The following is a 21,232-nucleotide window of genomic DNA, read 5'->3' on the forward strand; positions in this document are numbered from 1 at the left end:
GGAAGCCTTTTCCCTTCTGTGTCTGGTATTTGTATCTTTTATATTGCCACCTAAGTCAGTTCCATTGGTTTTCCACATTAGAATAAGTAGTGTGTATATTCTGTGTATGTAAATTAGTCTTAAATCATTTTGGAATTAATTAACCTTTTTTGAAATGGACCACCTTTTATTTGTTATCCTACCATTGTCCTTGCAAATGAAAGTATTTGAGAACCTAGCTTATTTTTAGCGTAATCATGTCAAACTATCCTTTGATAAACAGTACACTTATAATACTTTAACAAGTACCAACGGCTGTTATCTGCTAGAAACATTTTATGTAACCACCAGGGACACCTAAACAAAGCCTCGGCAGAGTTAAATAACATTACTCTTGTTTTTCCATACAAGCATAAACACTTCAAAACATTATCAGCAGCGAAAAGGGCGTTTAAATGTTTTGTATTGTGCTCTTGAAGATACGAAGCTGTATCATGCGATACGTGTTTCTGAAACATTTCATTCGAAAGCATAAACGCGGCATAAACACTTTGGTCAGTTTCTAAGGGCGATAAGTTGGTAATGAGGATCCATTTCAGATCCTGCCCTCCTATTATGTCAATATTAGTATTTTCTGGGGCTAAACCCGCAACAGCCTGCATTTTTTGACTTCCAGTATAATGAAACAGATTTGTATTCAATCATTCTCGTAGCATACACATCTAGCAGTTGGGATATTTGTACTGTCTGTTGAATCTGCCATGCATTAAGCAGGCGTGCTATTTTCAGCATCTGGGAATGAAGAATATCAGAATCCAGCTGAGATGTTCCTCCCCTTGGCTTTGTGTATGTGTAATGGCTCACACACCGTTAATCTTGACCTGTCACTGTCCTGTCTGTGAAAACGTTTCATACCACGTAGGTTCGCAGGTGCTGTGGTGGTTGTGCATGACGCAGGATAAACTTCAGCCCTTTCTGATCAGTGTTTGGTGTTTTTGCTTCTGTGCACTTGAGGCACCAATAGTATATCCAGTCGTGTAAATGGGCAAAAAATCCACCACCATTTAAATAAAACAATGTAAATTTAAACGAATAACATGCTGTGTATCAGGCACGTTTTCCACTTTATATACTTGGAAAAATAGTACACTAAGTGCTAATGTGATTACAGCTTCACGGCAAACGATCGATTTCCATGAATGTAACTATATGTAAATATGTAACCGCTACACAATGTTCAAAACACATGCATGCAAAATTGCTCGTTTTTATTTGTTAAGGGAAACTGTTTTAGTATATCAGCAGTAAAATCTGTTTCTTTTACGCAAAATTACTTTGCAGTAGCTTAATTAGTAGTAGTGTTAAACTGTCGGTCGAAGGTCTGTGCTGTGTATGTATGGGGATTTTGCGTGATGTGATTTCTCTCGGGACGTAGGTGATCCTTACTGATGCATGTCCCACGCCTCTGCGCGCTGGTTGCAACCCATCGCAACAAACAGCTGCTCAGGAGGGACCCCGAGGAGCTCCACTGGCAGCGTCTCTGCGCATTCAGCGCTGCTGCAGCACCGAGTCCGGCTGCGCGAACTTTATCCGCCGCCTCACTCCACTTTTAGTTGGGGATATTTATATGATGTGCACTGTTGATTTTTAAGGTGTCAAACGTGACGTAAGTAAAATTCTTACTTTTAAAAGCGGATCATATATGGTTTCTGTTTAAACTTGGATTTATATATTGTATTAAGTATTTTAGTGAAGTTTTTTTTATTACTATTATTGAACACAGCGAAACCAGGACCAAGGGTGCTCAGAATGACGAACGTATGTTTAACTTTTGTTTCTATTTGAAATGCTTCCTGGAAATTATATGTTTTTTAAAGAAGAAACGACGTGGGAAAATGGAACGTTATTTTTCATTGAAATTTTTCTGAAAGCACCGCGTGAGAAAGAAATGCAGAACATCACCGCAGCCGAAGGCAATCAGACATTCATGACCTGGACCGAGAACAGCACCGAATTCAAAGTGGTAAGCGTCCTCTTGGTAGCCCTGATCTGTGCTGTTGGCATCATAGGCAACATCATGGTGATCTTGGTGGTCCTCACTACCAAACACATGCGGACTCCCACTAACTGCTACCTGGTGAGCCTGGCCGTGGCTGACCTTATGGTGCTGACGACCGCCGGACTGCCCAATATCACTGAAAACCTGTACGGGGGGCACTGGATGTATGGCTACCTTGGCTGTCTCTGCATTACCTATTTCCAGTACCTGGGAATCAACGCTTCCTCCTGTTCCATCACCGCCTTCACGATCGAGAGGTACATTGCCATCTGTCACCCGATGAAAGCCCAGTTTCTGTGCACTCTCTCACGGGCCAAAAGGATCACTGTGGTCGTCTGGGCTCTTACTTCTCTTTACTGCGTCATGTGGTTTTATCTGGCCGACACTAAAGAATACTTTAATGGAAGTGTCACCATAGTTAAATGCGAGTACAAAATCCCGCGGAACCTGTACTTGCCCATATATTTTGCCGATTATGCGGTCTTTTACGTCTTTCCTTTGATTTTGGCCACTATTTTGTACGGGCTGATTGCAAGGATACTTTTCCTAAACCCACTCCCTTCGGATCCCAAGGAAAATGTCAAAAAGTGGAATAGAGAGTCATCCAAGAGAAACAAGATCACTTTGAAAAACTCAAACTGTTCCGGTAGCAATACGGCGGCCTCCCGTAGGCAGGTAAAGTGATGTTTTTAATAAACAATATTTGTTTAATGTGTTGGCTTGATGAATTAAACAGAATCATGTTCCATATAGGTAGCTTTTGCAATGCAGGTATATATGACAAAACTCTCATGCGAACGCCGAGGAAAATATGGTTATCGAAATAGGTCTATTCCCAGAAAAAATAACTGGAACATCTGCAATTGTAGGCTGGGTATATGGATTGTTTGTTGACCAAAGTCGCATTAAATATATCTGACCAGCAAAAAAGCCACTTTATACATTCCAAAATGTAAGCTTTAATAATTATTCATAATTTTTATAATATGTGTATCAATTAATAGCGACTTCCATTGATTGAACTGTGAGTGCTGTAGGGTACCTGAGCAAATACCTCTTACAAGATCATTCCTTTGAATGAGTATCTGCGAGGAGCTGAAGGAATGTATAAAACTCAGCGTGATTCAGCGTGTAGCACAACGCGGGAAGTGTCTTCATCATGATAACCAACGCTCCCCAAAGCATTAACGCCACCTTTAAACGATGTGATTTACACAGGTCTAATTGAACCGGAGTCTCAACACATAAATATTCACCGTCTCGTCGCCCATTTAATTTCGCCCATTTATAATATTGTGTTTTCTTATAATTATTGTTCGCCCTGTAATAGGAAACGCTTCGATGCGCCGCAGCTTTAATTCCCAGCTTGTCAGTTAAATTGTGTTTGTTGTTGGTGTTTAATGACAATAATTAAAAATCGATTCGTTTTATGGCAGCTACACTACTTGGCAGGAAAAAATTCTCTCCGATAACAGTGCTCCCGTTGGAGGTAAACGCTAAAATTGATTGCATTTGTTTGCTTAGCGGATGTGATTATCAAATGCACTTTTAAATCGTCATGATCGTTCAAACTGGCGCACAACGGTCATATTTCTGGATTCATACAAATTATGAGAGCCAAAAGAATTTTTGCACAGAACTGGCTTGTACCACAGCTCATAATTTTGTTTCATTTATTTTATTTTCTGGTAGCAACACATTAAGTGGCAGAAATTCACAATAAATGATGCATATCGGTCAAATAAACCTTGCTTTGATATATAAATATCATATTAAGTGTAGAATTAGCTTGAAGGTCATTGTGTGTTCCAGGTGACGAAGATGCTGGCGGTGGTGGTGGGCGTCTTCGCCCTGCTCTGGATGCCCTACCGCACACTGGTGGTGGTAAATTCCCTGCTGAAACATGCCTACCTGGATACCTGGTTCCTACTCTTTTGTCGAAGCTGCATCTACCTGAACAGCGCCATCAACCCGGTGATCTACAACGCCATGTCGCAGAAGTTCCGATCGGCCTTCCGCCGGCTGTGCGGCTGCGCGGGAGACGCCGTGGCCGCCGGCCATCGCTCGGAGAGGCCCACCGCCTGCAGCATGGCTCTCACCTACAGTGTCGTCAAGGAGATCTCCAACGACGACAGCCCCCATCGCCTTACCACTGACATGGAAGACATGGCAGCCAACAGCAGCTTCCTTCCCAGCAGGGATCCGGGCTGTGGTTTCTGAGCTGCCGAGGTCGTGTCTGACAAGGCCTGACCAGCATGCTCACGTGTGCGCTGATGCACCGTTGACTGTCTGTTGACCATTGTCACTGTTACAATGTGACCGCATGATGCACTTTGATTGGCTATGTATTTCTTTTAGACATACCTTAAAAGGGATTCTCCCACCTCTACATGTTAGAAACAGAGTACCGATTTGTACCTTTGCTTGCCACTGGGGCTGTACCCTCGAGGTTTTGCCAATTGTACCCTTAGCTGTGAGTAAATGTACCCTTTAGTCTAATTCATAGTACAGAAATTTGTATCCCCAAGGTACAAACAACATTAACGTACCATCAATGATACAAAAATGTTCCATTTCTGTGTATTAAATGGTACATTTACCATTGGGGGTGCAGCCCCAGTAACAAACAAAGGTACAAATTGGTACTCTTTTCTCTGACAGTGTAGGGTTGTGGGTTTGAACCCCACCTCCACTCCTTGCACGTTGCACGTTTTCACGTTTTCCTTGCGTTGGATGGGTTTTCTTCAGTAGCTTCAGTTTCCTCCCACAGTCCAAAGACATGCAGTCAGGCTAACTGGTGTCTCTAATCTTCCCCTTAGCTTGTAATCCTGAGTGTGTGTGTGTGTGTGTGTGTGTGTGTGGCTGCAATGGGCTAACACTCCTTCTGGACTGTACTCCTGCTCTTTGTACTGGGCTGTCTGGGACATAAAAAGTATATTTTTTCCATTAATCTTTGGTTTCAATTTGAAAATGTTGTAGTACTTGTTAATGGTACTGCTGCCTTGAAATTTTATTTAATTGGGTATGATGCTAGTTGTAATTGTATTCTGGATTATTATTCTGAGGACCAACATGGACACTGTGGTGACACCTACTGGTTGGGACAGGGTGGTACAGTGTAGACTATTCTCCTTTGGCATGTACACCCTGCCTCCAACAGGGGGCTCCTTGCTGCTGCGTGCGCCCTGTTCTTTACTGCCAGTATGTGGTGGCTACTGAGTGGGGAGCGTCATTGTGGAACTTGGTGCCGCTTCAGACAGAAACATCACAAAAGCAGTAAGAATAAGCTTGATATCCACTGTGTGAGAACAACCACCTATAAAGAGTCAGTTACTACAACTCACTTTGGCTGCAGGTGGAAGGTGGCGATCGTGAAGGTAACCCTACCAGCTGGAATGAGGCCGTCCCACATGCTTTGACGGTAACCTGAAGCTGGTATTAGCAGGCAGCAAAGGAAAAGTCAGCCATGTGTTCTTCTCCTACATTTTTATCATGGGTGGAATCTGGGAGGAATTTGCCTTCTGTTCTATGCTGGCTGTTTGCACCTTTGCATAAGTGGTTTGTTGGTATCCATAGACAAAATAATGGCTCCTATGTGCATTAACACAAAGGGTAAGCAAGATACATTTTTTTTGCAAATGGGTCTGTACAGTGCAAAGATCAAACTCCACTTATGGTTTTTATGCATTTCATACTCCAGAAGTTTGTAGACAGATTTCTACACTTATTAATCTACTCCTGTATTGCTTTTATCAAAGTGGGACAGCTGCTGTAGCTACCAAGACCAAGTCAGAAGTTTCATTACTGGGACTTGAACTCACAACATTCTGGTTCCACTCTTACTCAGCAGTCACTCACTGTGCTAACATGTGGAAGGTTCACTTCCTCACAGGCTCACGCTAAGATGTCAGTGGGTCAGTGTGAGAGGAAATGCAATTACCCTCACGCAGTGTCTGTGCTCAGACTGAAACAAGGGCCACATTGTTTTAACAAGGTCTGACAAGAGCAGCCGTCAAACTGGTCACTTAGAGATCACAGTGCTCAGAATGGAGCATTACATTGTGATCAGAAGTGTCCACATTTTCAGAGAGACTTACTGATCATCATGAATCTGACAGATTGGCAGCATCATGCTGTAATTCAATAACTTTGTTTTTGAATGTGTGTCATTTATCAACACACCAGGACAGCAGGCCAATTAAGAAACATTGATAAATTCACCAGTTCAATAATTCAGTAATTACAGCGCATCACATAAATGGGAACATATAGTGACAGCACTCCCTCCAACCAGAGTGACAGGGGCCCTAAAAAATTTGGAACAAAATTGGACCGGTTTGGGTCGGGAGCCCAATATGTTATGCTTTCTTGGGGCCCAAAATCTCTAGCAGCGCTATCTGGGGTATTTGGGTGTCCTTTCATACTTATTTTGTAAACTGATGCTCTGTGATTCTTCTTGCCATAGTGATTTACAAACCCAGGTTCAATGTGTCCTGTACACACATGAAAACAAACAATAGTATTTTCACGCAAAACCGCATCACCTGACAACGGCATCCATGTTTAGGAAAGCAGACCTGACTACGACCATACTCACTTTCGGACGGTATTTTAAGCTTTAAATTAAAAAAAAAGATCCTTCATATGATTACACAATAAACTATTCTACTACTATAATTTAAAAACAAAGCTCGTTCAGCAAATAATCGTTTTGATTTATTAATTGCATAGTTGATCTGTTTAATAGTTGATTTCATACATATCCTCAAAAATTTGGTAGTATTATACAACATTAGTTTTATATTGTTTTGTTTAGTCAATATCAACATTGATCATGACATTTTTCTTGGTATACTTGCACTGTAAACTGTATTTAAAATTTGTGATGTTAGATGTGTTTAGTGGCAAGCGGCAGTTCCGTCTAACTGTTGTCCAGTGGCTCTTTCAACACCTCAGTGTTTGCTTTTCGTTTTGCTCAAACTGCTCAAGGTGTTGGTCAGTTGTGGACTGTATGGTGAAAATCCTGACACTTAAGAAGACAAAAAAAAACATTGTGGCATAAATGCTGAGTTGTGAAAATAAATTATTACTGTCTGTTAAGGGCTGATTGTCATAGGTTATGGTGTCATATTGAGATTATTCAGCTGTAAGTGATGTTCTTGCGCCAGTTTTTTGTGCATTATAAATGGATATCATTTATTTGCTTTTGGAAGTATTACATAAATACTCTTCAATAAACTAGCTAGTTTGTAAGGAGCTTCCTGTTGTTTACATTGTGCTGCCAGAAGAAGGATTTTATAGCAAATGAAGACTAACCTGATTGCATCTGAGCATGCATTAGTGTTAATTTAATTCTTCCTGAGGATAAAAAGGATTAAAAAAATACCATTTTTGGGACTTTGCGGATTAGTTAAGATATTATTTTCTGTAGAATTATCATTGTGTATATACATTAGGTGTAGGCTAATTGTGCTTAAAGCAGTTCATTATGGGACAGTGCACAACATTAAGTGGCCATTTTTTGCATAATGGAAATAATAAAAGTTTATCTTCAGGGGCAGGGCTGGTGACCATTGCTTTAAAGCCTGGCTGATTTTTTTGTTCGCACAAGATACAAAAATATAATTTTTCAGGACCTCACAGGTACCATAGTTGACAAAGTTTTCGATCAGTTTCTGAAGCATTCGACTTTGATCACGATTTTTTTTAAGAATGCAGAACAGCTTTAAATCACATTCTTATTGGATATGAAATCCTTGTGTAGGGCTTATTATCCCGCTTCAGAAATGAATAGGACTAATGTAAACCATTAAGCAAACGCTCAAACCCCAAGATTTTAAAGTGTTATAATGATTAAATTACAGAAATAATGTGCATTGCGACACTATGCAGCTATCTGATCTAATTAATTCAGTTCCATATGTTGATTATAATTCCATCGGCGTGTGACACAAACAGACACTAAGAAAAAGTGAAACACCTTAAGGGCTGGAGAGGATGGTTGCTGGAAGAGAGCAACATGACTGACCTGTGTTCAGATCTGAGCCTTGATACAAGTATGACGTCCAGCCATCCAGGGCTGAGGACAAAAAAGATCTGGGCAGCGTCACTTACAAAATGATATTGGCCCTATTTAACCCCGGTAATATCTTTTCTGGGACTCAGGGCTTAATGCATGGGTGATTATGCATGGATGACATTTCGATTTGAATATAAAGTACTTCACTAACTTCAGTCTTCAGTAAACGAAGTACAGGAATAAAACCTGGCGTCTTGCTATTGGATATGTGCAACAGTGTACAGGACTGCGACATAGCTGTGTACACGAAACCTGTAAGCAATGCAAGTACAATTAGCATGGATTTACATTTTGAAAATGTTCTATTTTAAGACTCATGTATATTCAATGTTGATAAGACCAACAGTACCATGCCCTGGAATACCCATGAACAGTTTTCCTTTTTAATTTTGTGTGCACAATATCCTTGTGTACACAGTATACTTTAAATGTGCCATTTAACACATTTCTTTCAGTATTTTAAATTGCATTCTGTTGTCAGCATGTGAACTTGGTTTGGTTGAAAAATGTCCAGAAATGGTTATACAAGCCCATTTACAGCCATATTATATGGCCCTAGAATGAAAGGCTGTTTCACTTTCCTTTTTTTGGTGGGCTCACATGTTGATGAGCTCCGCTCTGATTGGCTGGTTTACAATGAGGCACTGCAATGGCTCACACAGAACCAACATCTCTATTTCGAGCTCTCAGATTAATTAAGTTGTGCCCATGTTTTGTTTATTTGCACCCCAAAAACCAGGAGCTGGAATCTTGGGACAGTATTCCCTGAGGGTCTTTGAAACAGATGGAAAGGATTGACATAAAGAAGCTCTTAATGCTTTAAATATTCTTTGAAATGTTGTCAAAACCATCATTTTGACGTGGCGTGTCCAGGACTTCAGCAGATCAGGTTGCTTTACAAACTGGAAGAGAGAACAAGGAAGGAATAGAGTACAGTGGCCACTTTGAGAGAACTTCACTTTAGTGCAAAACTCTTTAGAAAGAGTTTAGAAAGAGGAGGCATTTTCCATGAGAAGGAGAGTGCTGTTCCAGGCCTGAAATGTACAATAAACGGAAGGTTCTGGTTACCAGCTTGTCTGAGATACTCCCAAGATGTTTCAAAAATCGCCCAACATGGTTGCCATTGCGATAAAAGAGTTCACAAAAGCCCAGAGCATTTATACTCTTCAAAGAAACACTCAGAAAACAAATATACTTTTTCTGAATATAGGCTGAAAAGTGTGTAGGTTGATGTCCTCTAAAATGAAAAATCTGCCCTGTCTGCTATCCACAATCAAATTTCTCAACATTAAACTAAGTGCAGGTTTGGTTATTAAGTACTTTATAACTTTATATATTTATATACACATACACCCCCGCACCTCTCAGTTCTCCATCTGCCACACCAATCTGTGTGTAGTTCAGGGACAGTCGGCTGACTAGGTGGACAGCCTTGGAAAGCTGTCAGGAAGGGACAAGCACTGGAATGACAACCTGGATCCAAACCTGGCACTCCTGCTGGAGTCTGGGGTCCCGCTGCACCCCCAGGTACATTATACTGCTCCCTCTAAAAGCCAGAGAGCTTGGCAGGGCCATAACTAAAAAGGTTCCTGGCATCGCGACTGGCTCAGGACCTTGGTCTTAAAGGACACCCCCGTTCTGTGGAATGACTCCCTTCTTGTCAGCTGGCTTGTCTGTGCCCGTTGGATGCTCTTGTGATTACCATTAGCAGATGTTATTTTTTTTCTACACAAAAAACAAACAGATTTTTACGAAGAGCAAACCCAGAACACCCAGTCACTACCAACAGAAGGACCTTATGTCTTCCCTGCAAGCTGTTCTCAATTATGCCACAAGGGAAACTATATAATCTGTATCATGTCAAGCTCATTAACAAATGTCTTTATATTTTAAAATCCAAATCAATGCTGTATGTTTGGCCTGCGCTTTAACCTGACACCCAAATAGTTCTTCACCACAAAAAGAAACCTCATATAATTGAACACACAGGTTCATAGCTGAAACACTGATGTATAAGGTTTGTGGCTTTGTGGGCAGATTGGTAGCCCTGACAGTATTCTTTAGTCTGTATTTTACTTGATGGCCCAAATGGGCTCCATCAGATGTGAAGTCTCACAGATTTGGTTAGATTCTGCTTAGCATGCACATTGGGTGAGAGTCTGAATGGATGATATGCAAACACAACATAGAAATTCCAACAATTTACCTTGCCGGCCTAAAACCAGCGAAAAAATGCTGCGGAAAGGAAGAACAATGAAGGTGAAGCAAGAGAAAAGGTGGGCCCAACAGTCATCCTGACTACAGTCAGTACATCAAACCTGCAACGAAAGATGGTCCTACTTCTGAAGAAACTGCAACATACCATTTAAGGCCAAAAATAGGATATTTATCACCTCTGAACATGTGGCTGCTATGCAAATATCACAGCATGTGTGGGTCCTCAAATACTGTCCTCTGTCAATGGAAATCCAGCTTGAAGCATTTGGGCTATGCAGCCAGGAAGCATTTGGGCTATGCAGCCAGGAAGCATTTGGGCTATGCAGCCGACGGGCTACAGTACAGACAATGTGGAAGATGACATGTAGATAAAGGTCTTTGTGTGCCAACAGGTCACACTCCACAAATGAAAAACGCTAGAGCAGAACTAACCCCCCACCCCACAGCAACCCCCGCTGGCCATAAACTCAAATAAAAAGGCCAGAGTGTGACAGCTGTGCTACGTCCTGCCTGCACCCCCCATTCCCTCAAAGTAACAGCTAAGTGCTAATGGAGAGTGACAGTCAAGCAAAGGGAAAACTCATTTTAAAAGCCCCCCCCCCACATAGTGTCTCCATGGGGACAAGTGGAGCTGCCTGACCTTCTGCAGCCAGGGTGCTTCTTCTTAACCTTTTTAATTTCAACTTTAATTTCAAGATGATGCATCGATTTCCTAAGGCTTTAAGGGTCATATTGAAGACATGAAGCAGGATCTCTCAGTTTGCTGGGTTAACTTAAGCTAGAAGCAGTGTTAGGGAGGTTACTCACAAAAGCAATCCATTACAGACAGAGGTGGAAAGTTCAGGTCCAGAAAGTACAGATCCAGACCAAGGTTTTGTTTCAACCAACCAGTACAGTACTCTGTGACTGTGACTCTTTATGCTCAACTGGTTGGTTGAAACAAAACCTTGGTCTGGATTTGTACTTTCTGGACCTGAACTTTCCACCTCTGTCCTCAATGGATTACTTTTACGAGTATCTTCCCCAACACTGGCTAGAAGTCATATTTGTCCAATAGGAATGCTGCTTATCTAAACTCTTGTTGGACAATCATGATTTTTATCTTAAGTTAATCCAACCAGCTGACTAATCCTGTTCATGGAACACCTCCCAGAGAAACAAATAAATTATCAATCAGTAATCTTCTTCATCTACATGTAAACAAGCAGCTTTAGCACATGGATAGTGGGAACAAAAACACAATGTACTCGACGCGAGTGAACATATCATGTGAAGGATGGGACCTTGCATTGCTCTCATCCCCCCATATTAAGAAGGTTTAGGAGAGCAAATAGTCTGTAATGAGAGCGTCCCATTTAAGCATGAGGGCATGTTTCACTCAGGGAGAAAAACAAAACAAAAACAGACATTTCACTGCCGTGTTTTTTCCCCCTCAGGGTTCAAGCCACGTTTCATCCAAAGCTGGAAAAGACACTAATGCTCCTGTTTTATAATAATATGCATCTGCTGATAGTGATGAATTTTTGTGGGTCAGACACGCGCCAGATTGTGATTAATTCAGCAGCACGTTTCAGGGAACCATACTGAATCTGATGGAAAGTCGCTTTCCCTAATCAACATGAATACAGGTGCAGCTAATTAAAACATGCGGCGCAATGATACTGATATATATCACAGAATAGTAAGACAGATTCCATGGGGTGATAAACGAAGGTAATTAATCATCACCTAAGTTTGAGCAGTGACATCACATCTTTACACATTCAATCATATTTTATTAATAATAAAAACACAAAACATCTTAAAATGTGAGAGACTGCATTTCCACACTAATTATTTTATAAATGTTTTTCCTCATCTGAGGGGAGCTGAAGCCTAAGCATTTTCTTGTAAACATGTTGTGTTTTACAGTTTCATAACCGGAGAGCAATTCTGTGGAGAGCAAACTTTTCCTGCAGCTGGCAGTGTAATGATCAAGACCACGCTCTTCGATGGCAGTGAAATGATCAAGACCACGCTCTTTGACGGCAATGAAATGATCAAGACCACACTTTTCAACGGCAGTGTAATGATCAAGACCTCGCTCTTCATCAGCAGTGTAATGATCAAGACCACGCTCTTTGTTGGCAGTATAATTATCAAGACCATGCTCGTCTTCGGCAGTGTAATGATCAAGACCACACTCTTCCTCGGCGGTATAATGATCAAGGCCACGCTCTTTATCCTGAAGGCTGTTAGTTCTGCATTTGAGGAAGGACCCCAACATAACACTGCTCTAAATGAATTTGAACCATCTGGAGAGGTGCTGGATTTAGGGTCTTTGCTTTTTCTTCAGGATACTGAATTAAAGGCTTATCCTTGGATTATGGGGAGGTGCACTCCCCCAGATGTCCTCCCATCCTTGGCACAGAAGGCTTCATAACTGCCTACATGAACCAGATCTGTACAAAGAAGGGCTCTTCTCAAAGTACTTCATACATTTGGTGAACAGCAGAGCTGTAGATTTCTCACTGGCTAAAATATCTGGAGTCTTGGCCAGGATGTTAATACTCTCCTATTGTTTATAGTGTAGCACGTGGAGCGCATGTCCCAGCATGTCCCAGCATGCCCCAGCATGCCCCGCGTACAGTTGTAAATAGCCCTTCTATTGTTGTTTTTATTGTTAATGTTTATATTTCCTTATTGTTGCGTGTGTGTTTACCTGTGTCTTATGTGTACCCTGTCCGATCCTCATGTGTAATTAGCTTACGTAAATCCCCCACCGTGTGTGTATCTTACAGTTTCCTGTGTATAACTGGTTCGACTGTAGTCCTTTTCAGGACTACTAATAAAGAGCGTGTTCTCCCTGGCAAGCAAGTGTCCGTCTTTTTCTCTGCTCCCGCGATGTCTTGGTCCGCCCGACGCTACATTATTATTGCAACTCTTATTCTAAATGTTGCATTAGCCTGGCTAATGTTCTGATCGACCTGCTGATCTACCTGCTGTCTAGAGAAGATTTTCAGTTAAGTTAAGCGTCTTTCGACTGCCTTGCTAAACTCAAAGAAAGATTAACGATCGGAGTTAAATATATTTACACAGTGGAAAAAGATGTTACCATTGCTTAGTGTCAGAGAGGTCAAGCCCCCCCCCAAAAAAAAAACATTCCAAATTAGTGCCAGACGGCATAGTTGCACTCCATTTTCACCGTGTGCCTCACACCTGACAGTCCAGTGCAGAAGACGTCAGCATGTTTAATCAGAGTTAGGATCTAGCTGTTAGCCCGTGTGACCGCTGTTTGGTCCTGACCATGGCTGTCCTCAGTGCGAATGTTGCAGCTCTGTGGTAGTTTGATGTGGTCAGGAATGAAGCCAGACACCGGTTAATCTGCTAGGAAAATTACTCAACTCACAGCTGCATGCAAATGTCCAACTAAGCCCCCATTTGTAACAGACAAAATAACTGTGGCCTACTCATTCACACACCGAATCATGAACAGCCTCTGTTGAACACCCTCCCCAGAACGGTGTCTTAAGAACAGCCTCTCATGAGCAGCCTCTCATGAACAGCCTCACATGAGCAGCCTCTCATTAACAGCCTCTGACAGAAAGCCTTTCATGAACAAATCCTCATTAACAGCCTCTCATGAACACATCTCATGATCAGTGTCTCATGAACAGCATCTGGTGAGCAAATTTTCAGGAACAGCTGCAGAAGCATGAGAAAGACTCAAGGTGACAGATGTTATTTATTTGTGCTCCTTTCTTGTCTCATTAGTTCAACATATCAATCGTGATGTGCAAAGCTGCTTTCCCTTAGTTTATTAGTGAAATACCGAAATGTCCCCCTTCCGTATGTCCTGCTGTGGACTGGCATCCCATCCAGGGTGTCCCCCTGCCTCGTAGCTCATGCTACCTGGGTTAAGCTCCAGGCCCTCATCTTATTGATTAGGATAAGGAGTCGGAAGACGGATGAATGGATTAATAAATATTGACTATCATTTGGTTTTGTGAATTGATTTTTTTTTTATTATCTACAAAGAATTTTTGCCATTTTTATTTATGGGCACCTTACTGGAAACATTACAATGACGGTTCGTGCGTGTGTGTGTGTGTGTGTGTGTGTGTGTGTGTGTGTGTCTATGTGAGAAAGAGCAAGGGCAAGCGAGATACACCGTGATGGAAATTCTCTGTGAAGAGCGGCATTCAAATCAGAAGCAATAAGCAGTAGGTAACCCTGTGCCCCCTCCCCCCTCGACGAGCACACGAGTGTCAGCGTGGGCAAGGGGGGGTCAGGCCGTCACCGAGCTCCGGTGAGTCAGACCCAGGTGGTCTTTCAAGGCTCTTATCTGTCAGATGGCTTTTTCCCAGGAGGAATGAAATGGGCTAAACTGCATCAAGCCCATTGCTAATACAAACCCTAAAGGCAGAAAGTAAATGATTTGCAAAATGGCACCACATCCCAGAGAACGAATTACTGCTCTTCATCTGTTTTCTACTGCATTTTTTGTGCAATTTTCACCCCATTGCCAAAATCCCACAGGAGTTCACTGACCATCCCCGCTTAAGGATTCCAAGTATTTCCGAGGTTCCTTAACGATTCTCGCTCTCTCATCCATAATAGGACAACCCATCCCTAGCTGATCTGCTATTCTCCACAGGACTAGCTAGCTGGTTTCCCTCTCGATGCTGTTCTTGTTAACTTGCCTTCCAAGAATGAACTTCGGACACAATGAATCAAGGGATGCAACTGACACATCCTTGAAATTTGGGGTGGAGCAAAACCAACATCCAGGGATTTTTACTTTCCTCTGTACTTGTGTACAGAGTTTTGACATTTTGTGCCAGCAAACAGGAATTATGGGCATATGAGCATTACTTAGAGGTACAACCTGCCTTGCCGAATATGTACGAACTATGCAGAAGGCTGGGAGATGAATGAGAAGATGCTCGTTTTGTAAAATATTAGCTTAAAAGAATTAAGTTTGTTAAATTGAAATGTCTGAGGAAGAGATATTGGTACCACTTCACTTAAAGCTGTCATCTATTACACATCATAGATACCTTCATAATGCATTATAACGGTATCTATAGTGCATTATGGACGACAGTTTTAAGTAAAGTGTTACCAAAGAAAAAAATGACTGAGTGCTTAGATGTCTTCAGATCCCTTTAGTTATGCAGGTGAGACACATGCTTTGGCTGGTGTTGGTATCTGTGGCCACAAATGCCTGACATTTTCATTATCAACTCAGTGTGAAGCATTTCCATGATTATTAGGATTAGTATAGTATCGCTATCACTAATTTTATAATTACATTTCAAAGCTTCCATGCATGCCTGAATGGCAGTCTAGCGTAGTCTTTGTTAATTAGCAATAGCATGAATGCTAATTATTGAGATTACAACCTTGGAATTTGGATAAGTGTGGCAACAGTGAGAGCTTGATGGAAACTGTTTGAAACTTTTTATTAATTTGTTTGTTCTCGATACATTGGTACACTGAATGGCAGGATGAAGAACTTTTGTAAAACAGTGGTGGATTATAAATGTACAGACCCAGATCATCACAGGGCCTTTGCTGGGAATCAGGGGGGGCAGAATCCTGTAAAACCAGCCCCCAACCCCCCCCCCCCCAATCTCCCTACAGTCACTTCTGCCCTCAGCTGTAGGGGGGTTCAGCAGTCAGACTGAGCAAAACTACTGTCTGCTCAGTAAGCCCCTCTGAAGCCTGGGGGCGTGTAGGTGTTTCCCCCCTCCCAAGTATGGTGGCAAGGGGGGGAGAACTTAAATTAATTTGCTATTAAATATCAAATGGAAGAAAAGACAGGGGGGATTTTAAAACAATAAACAAACATATACTGACTGTATTGGGGTGGCTAACTTTGGTCAGCTGGTTAGAGTGAGATTTTCAATTTGAGACCAGTCTGCACATGGATTTACATGAATGCATGCAGTGTTATATCCTTGTAAACAGTCTGTAGGGTTTAACAATTAATAATTTATTGATCACAGTGGGGAAATTGTCTTTACACCTCCCTCAACTAGCTCTTTGTAGAGTATGCTGGCTGTGAAGAGCAGCCACCTGTGGGGGCGCCCAGGGAGCTGAGGGTTAAGGGCCTTGCTCAGGGACTCACAGTGGTTGGGTTTGAACCAATGACCTTCTGGTTACAGGCACACAGGCTTAGTCCACTGAGCTACATGCTGCCCCCTAATAAACTCTCCTAAGACTTTTGATGTAGCTAATTTTAGGTTTATAATGGAATCTCAGATTTGCCGTAAGATTTCCTGTGCAAGCATGAGAGTCTGACAGCCTGAGTGTTACACTTGAGAGTTGGCAGCCCTGCCGTATGCAGTGCATTCATATTTTAAATGCTTTTTTAAAGTATCCTTCATTCAGCTCTGAATTTCATAGAAAGCCTGAGCAAGGAGTGGACTCTGCTGAACAAACTCCCACATTTTATCTCTGGATAAAACTGGAACAAGGACACATCAGGGGAACGTTTTTTAAAGACCAGCAGCGATTCACAGTGACCCTCATCCCGTCTCCGTCACCCTGACGCAGCAGTTCCCCATTGGCTATATTATACAGGTAAGAGGAACATGCAACAGGAACGTATTTTACCAAAGCTTCAAATTTAAGGTCAGCAGTAACGTAGAAGGTCTAAATTTATCTCAAAAACTGAGTGACTTGGTGATTTGGGTTTAGCAACAGCTCTCTGCTATCAGAGATCAGCAAACAAAGGTTCCATGTCATGATTTTGGGTCTTGCTGTCCCTGGGAAAGCCTCTTATTCACAGGGCTGTCATATTGCATATGGCCTGATATTGTCGCTGTGCAATGAAAAAGACATGTCACGAAAAAGCCAAATTTCAGGCGCATGAAAAAATGCATTTTCTATGAAATTACTGTACTTCACAAAATAAACCAAAAATGATGCAACGAGAGACACCTCTAGCATCACTGATAGAAACATATCTTTACACATCCCTCAGTGAAGGATTAAGTGTTTTAAATTATATGGATTTTTGTTTGCAAGGAAGATATGTCAGACAACAAGATACAAACTAATCTCGTTTTATATTCACAATTAGCAATAATGTCAGAGTTCTAGCTATCCAGCTATAAACATTAAGTTGTTCAAATTAGCCAATATATGGATATGGTGATATTTGTATGTTCCACGGTATATAATGATCGCTTATGATATCTTTAAAAGGTATAGCACATAAACTATCTGAAATGATATACTATATGTATTAGAATTTTAGACATTCACTTGTTTTCTGCTTCTATGTACAATCAACAATACTTCGTCCAGAGGTATACTGAAACCACAATAATATATCCCATTCATCCATCCATCCATTCATCCACCTGTCTTCTAACTGTATATTCTGGAACCCAGGGCCAGAACACATCTGGGATGGGATGACAATGTTACCTCCTACCTTCACATTCATTTACTCTCAGAGGTAAAGGCTCGTGTCCCCAGCTAAAGGGCTCAATCGGCATCTCAGCGTTCGCTGCGGGTGGCGACACTCTCGGGGCAGGATGTTCTCTGTCACTTCGCTCGCAGAGCGTCAAACATCCATTAGAGGCTTTTGAACAACGGCGACACGACAGAATCCTGGAGCTGCTGGATCGATGGTGCCGGCCTGCCGGCTCGCTGCCTGTAGGACACTTTATTTGGCTGGTTTGGGGAAAGCTAAGTGTTTGTCCATCTACAGTGGTGACATTTTATTTGTTATTTATTGTTATTTCTCATTGGCTGTTATAATCAGTAATACTCTTGCATTTATAGTCTTACATTTATTTATTGTTTAGCATGAAGGAAAAAGTAAGAATTATATTTATACTATGTAAGCCTGAAAGTGAAGTTGAATGCTGAATCACTTTAAGGGGAAATATTTTGCACTACCCTGCCTGTTCAATGCTTAGAGAGAGAGAGCTGACTGGTAGACGTCACTATTTTCAGGTCTGGTTCATCTTATGTGAGTGGAGCAGATATGCAGACAGCACCTGATCCAACTGGAACATCTGCATGCTTGGCTAGTGTAGCGGTCAAGGATCTGAACCAAAATGGTTTGGGATTTAATCCAGGGATGCCTGCTGTACCCAAAAATGAGGAATCATAATTTACAGATCTTACACTGTCAGCCAGATCATGTTGGATAAAATTTGTCTTCTTTATTTAGCAATGCGTATATTGCAATTTAAAGCATGTTTATCTGTGTACACAGGAGGTTTCTGCATAGGCCGTGTGGGTGAATGCACCTTACAGTTAGATTGGAACTTTTCTCTGATTACCTGGTACTGTTTTCCCCTTGCTGGTATGTTGTGGTACTTGTGGAGATGCTCAAAATCCAAGTTCTTACTCAGGAATTTAATCGGTCTGTTGTTCTTACTCTACAGGGGAACACCATCATTATGGTGATCCCACAAAATGACATCCTCCCATGGCTGGTTGCTGACAATGGATGAATGTGCAGTGTAACACTGATTGTCACCTTGATACAGAAATGCACAGAACGTCCGTGGCCTTTCGATGAGGGGAGGGAGACAGGAGTCCAACCTTAATGTGTCCTTAAGACCACAGATGGCGACGTAAATGACCCATGAACGTGGCTTCCATCTACGCAGGTCTGGTTCCTTGAGGGTAGGACAGCTGCATCCAGGGACAGAGGACATCCTTCTAGGTCACACTGCATGTTGGGTGTCACGGCTTCAGCCAGTATGCTGAAGGTCAGAGGGCCTGTGTGCAGCAGTGGCCAGCCATGCAGTTACTCTCTGCACTGCAGAATGTCGATGGAACTGACCAGCCGTGATTCTGTAAATTGTAAACACAAAATTATCTGTGGACGACGTTCTGCTGTTAGTGCCCCACTGGTGAGATGGAGACCGTAATATAAACAGCTAAATTCCTCTCAGGAGAAGTTGCTGTCATGTTTGAGTCACACATGTTGTTGCTACAATGTACATTGGCTTTTGCATTGCAGTGCAATCCGCCATGTAATCGAGGAGCTTCCTCCAGTTAATTCCCATTTTCTTGGGCTGTGTGTGGAATTGACTTCCTGCACCCCTGTTCTCGCAGCCTATCCCGGGTGAGATCTGAAAGTCTTACAGACTGAAATTTCACTCTCAAAATGAATGTGTTATAATGTTTCTGCTGCTGCCACGTATCTTGGGGTGTCTCTTGCCTCCACCTTAATGTTGTCATCTTTGGTTTAATAAGACAATCTTCTTAATCAGCTGGTTCACTGATTAGCACTTCTTCGCAATCTGCAAGAATGTGATTGCAGGAAGCCCAGCATGACAGGGATGCAGTGTGATCTCACCAGGATCATCAACATATGTGCTCAGTCTCTGTTGTCTGACCTCCCCGGATATTGGGAAGATGGATGATGTTGGTTTTTAATCAATAATACACTCCACTGACTTCTCTCCATTCTGTACTGATGTTCTGTGTGGTTGTCTAATTTTGCATCAATGCAGCCTAATTAAATTTACATGTATTTCATTTTTTATCATACTGCATATTTCCTTAGTGCCTCAGCATTTTTTGATTTTTGAATAAATATTAGGAAGTTATACAGAGCGCACAGACTACACATGCTCAGTTAGCATTTTTTATGAAATGGGCAGTCTTCCTTTTGACCTTAAAACAGATGTCTCAAGTACCCAGCTGAAGATAACATCTGCCATACTTCTATCCATCCATCCATCCATCCATCCCTTTTCTATACCCACTTGTCCTGGGTCATGGGCATTGTTTTTCACTGAACACTTCTGTGAAACTTAGGTATCCACAAGGCGTACAGAGGATTATCCAGCTACATTTGCACAGGCAAAGCAGTCAAGAATATATACGACAAAAAGCTAGGAAAAAGATATAGGTTCATAGACAGTGAACACTTTAAATAAGCATCAGTAACTCTCAGAGACATCCTTGTGTAGGATGTCCCAGCCAAAAGAATAAATATTGCCCCATAAGTGATGATGCTGACCTGTGAAGGTAATTAACAGTTTTTTTAAGTACATTTTAGAATTTTGCTTCTCACAAACAAAAAATGTCCATACTTGTTATACTTTGCTTTTTGTCAATTGAAGGTTAAGATTCATGGATACTATATGTAAAGCTAATTCAGTCTTTTGAATATAAAAACAGGCTTTCCTTTTTATCTCTGGGTGAATTTCCTGTGTACAATCCCATAATTCATTTAGCATTACTGACTTTCTGGTTCTTGCAGCCGTGTCAATGCTTCCTGGAGGAAGAGAAAGATTGTGGCGCCAACATTGTCTGTTTCGCTCATACACAATACAGCCCCCCCCCCCCCCCCCCCCCCCACTTTTCTGGCTGCTTGGGGTTTGAATAGGGATCTAATGCTTTTAAAATGGAGGGCTTAATAGTGCCTAATTAACTGAACTACAGCCTTCAGTTTCACATCCCAAAAATGGTAGTTAGGAGCTTTGCAGATTAAGTCGTGCACTGGACACTTGAAGTTATCAAGTATTTCATAAATTGATGATACGTGGCGCAACACTTTGAGCAATGTTGCTGGGCAATTGGCAATCAGGTGAGGCAAAGGGCAACTCCGTCTGGATCTGGATGATCACGAAAAGTTGCCCACTGCCAATCATAGTTGATCAAATAGGAATTTGTTGCCCAATATGAATGGGAAAGTGCCTCAGCAACATTAGTCAGCCACATTGCCCAGCAACATTGCTAAAAAAGTTGCCCTGTGTATCTTCAGAGCTGAGGAACAACAAATAAACCAGTCCTGGATTTAGTGTTGCCATTTGTTTCAGAAGATATTTTATAGCCCAAGCAGCAGTACTGGATGCAATGAAATTACCCCATGAACATCCCATTGAATTGTACCATCAGCCACAAGACAGCTGTGTGATAAATCACTTTCTCGG

General features: G+C 41.8%; 1 protein-coding gene and 1 long non-coding RNA gene across 4 annotated transcripts in view; one reads left to right on the plus strand and one right to left on the minus strand.

The window, feature by feature from the left end:
• Window positions 1-1,387: 1,387 nt before the first annotated feature.
• LOC111843778 (thyrotropin-releasing hormone receptor-like) lies at window positions 1,388-7,294 on the plus strand. 2 transcript variants are annotated; one of them, XM_023811632.2, is made up of 3 exons: window positions 1,388-1,645; window positions 1,860-2,713; window positions 3,851-7,294. In XM_023811632.2, exons 2-3 carry the CDS (start codon window positions 1,928-1,930, stop codon window positions 4,256-4,258), a joined length of 1,194 nt encoding a protein of 397 aa, XP_023667400.2. In that variant the 5' UTR covers window positions 1,388-1,645; window positions 1,860-1,927; the 3' UTR covers window positions 4,259-7,294. The 2 variants fall into 2 exon arrangements, with proteins under 2 accessions (XP_023667400.2, XP_023667391.2); XM_023811623.2 differs by having other exon boundaries at window positions 1,389-1,645; window positions 1,763-2,713.
• Window positions 7,295-8,641: 1,347 nt separating this feature from the next.
• LOC111843922 (uncharacterized) overlaps window positions 8,642-21,232 on the minus strand; it is a 28,992-nt gene continuing 16,401 nt past the window's right edge. The window contains exon 5 of one of the 2 annotated variants that reach the window (XR_011993169.1): window positions 8,642-9,019. This is a non-coding gene — a long non-coding RNA (uncharacterized lncRNA). Of the gene's footprint in view, window positions 9,020-18,474; window positions 19,140-21,232 lie in introns of those variants that run through there. The other variant, XR_011993167.1, reaches the window with a different exon arrangement.

This window comes from Paramormyrops kingsleyae, chromosome 9 (genome assembly GCF_048594095.1).
Source record: "Paramormyrops kingsleyae isolate MSU_618 chromosome 9, PKINGS_0.4, whole genome shotgun sequence".
Taxonomy (NCBI): Eukaryota; Metazoa; Chordata; class Actinopteri; order Osteoglossiformes; family Mormyridae; genus Paramormyrops; species Paramormyrops kingsleyae.

Coding starts and splice junctions, on each gene's coding strand:
- LOC111843778 (XM_023811623.2), top strand. CDS start 1,826: ATGCTTCCTGGAAATTATATGTTTTTTAAAGAAGAAACGACGTGGGAA. Junction 2,714..3,850: donor CGGCGGCCTCCCGTAGGCAG/GTAAAGTGATGT, acceptor TGTGTGTTCCAG/GTGACGAAGATGCTGGCGGT.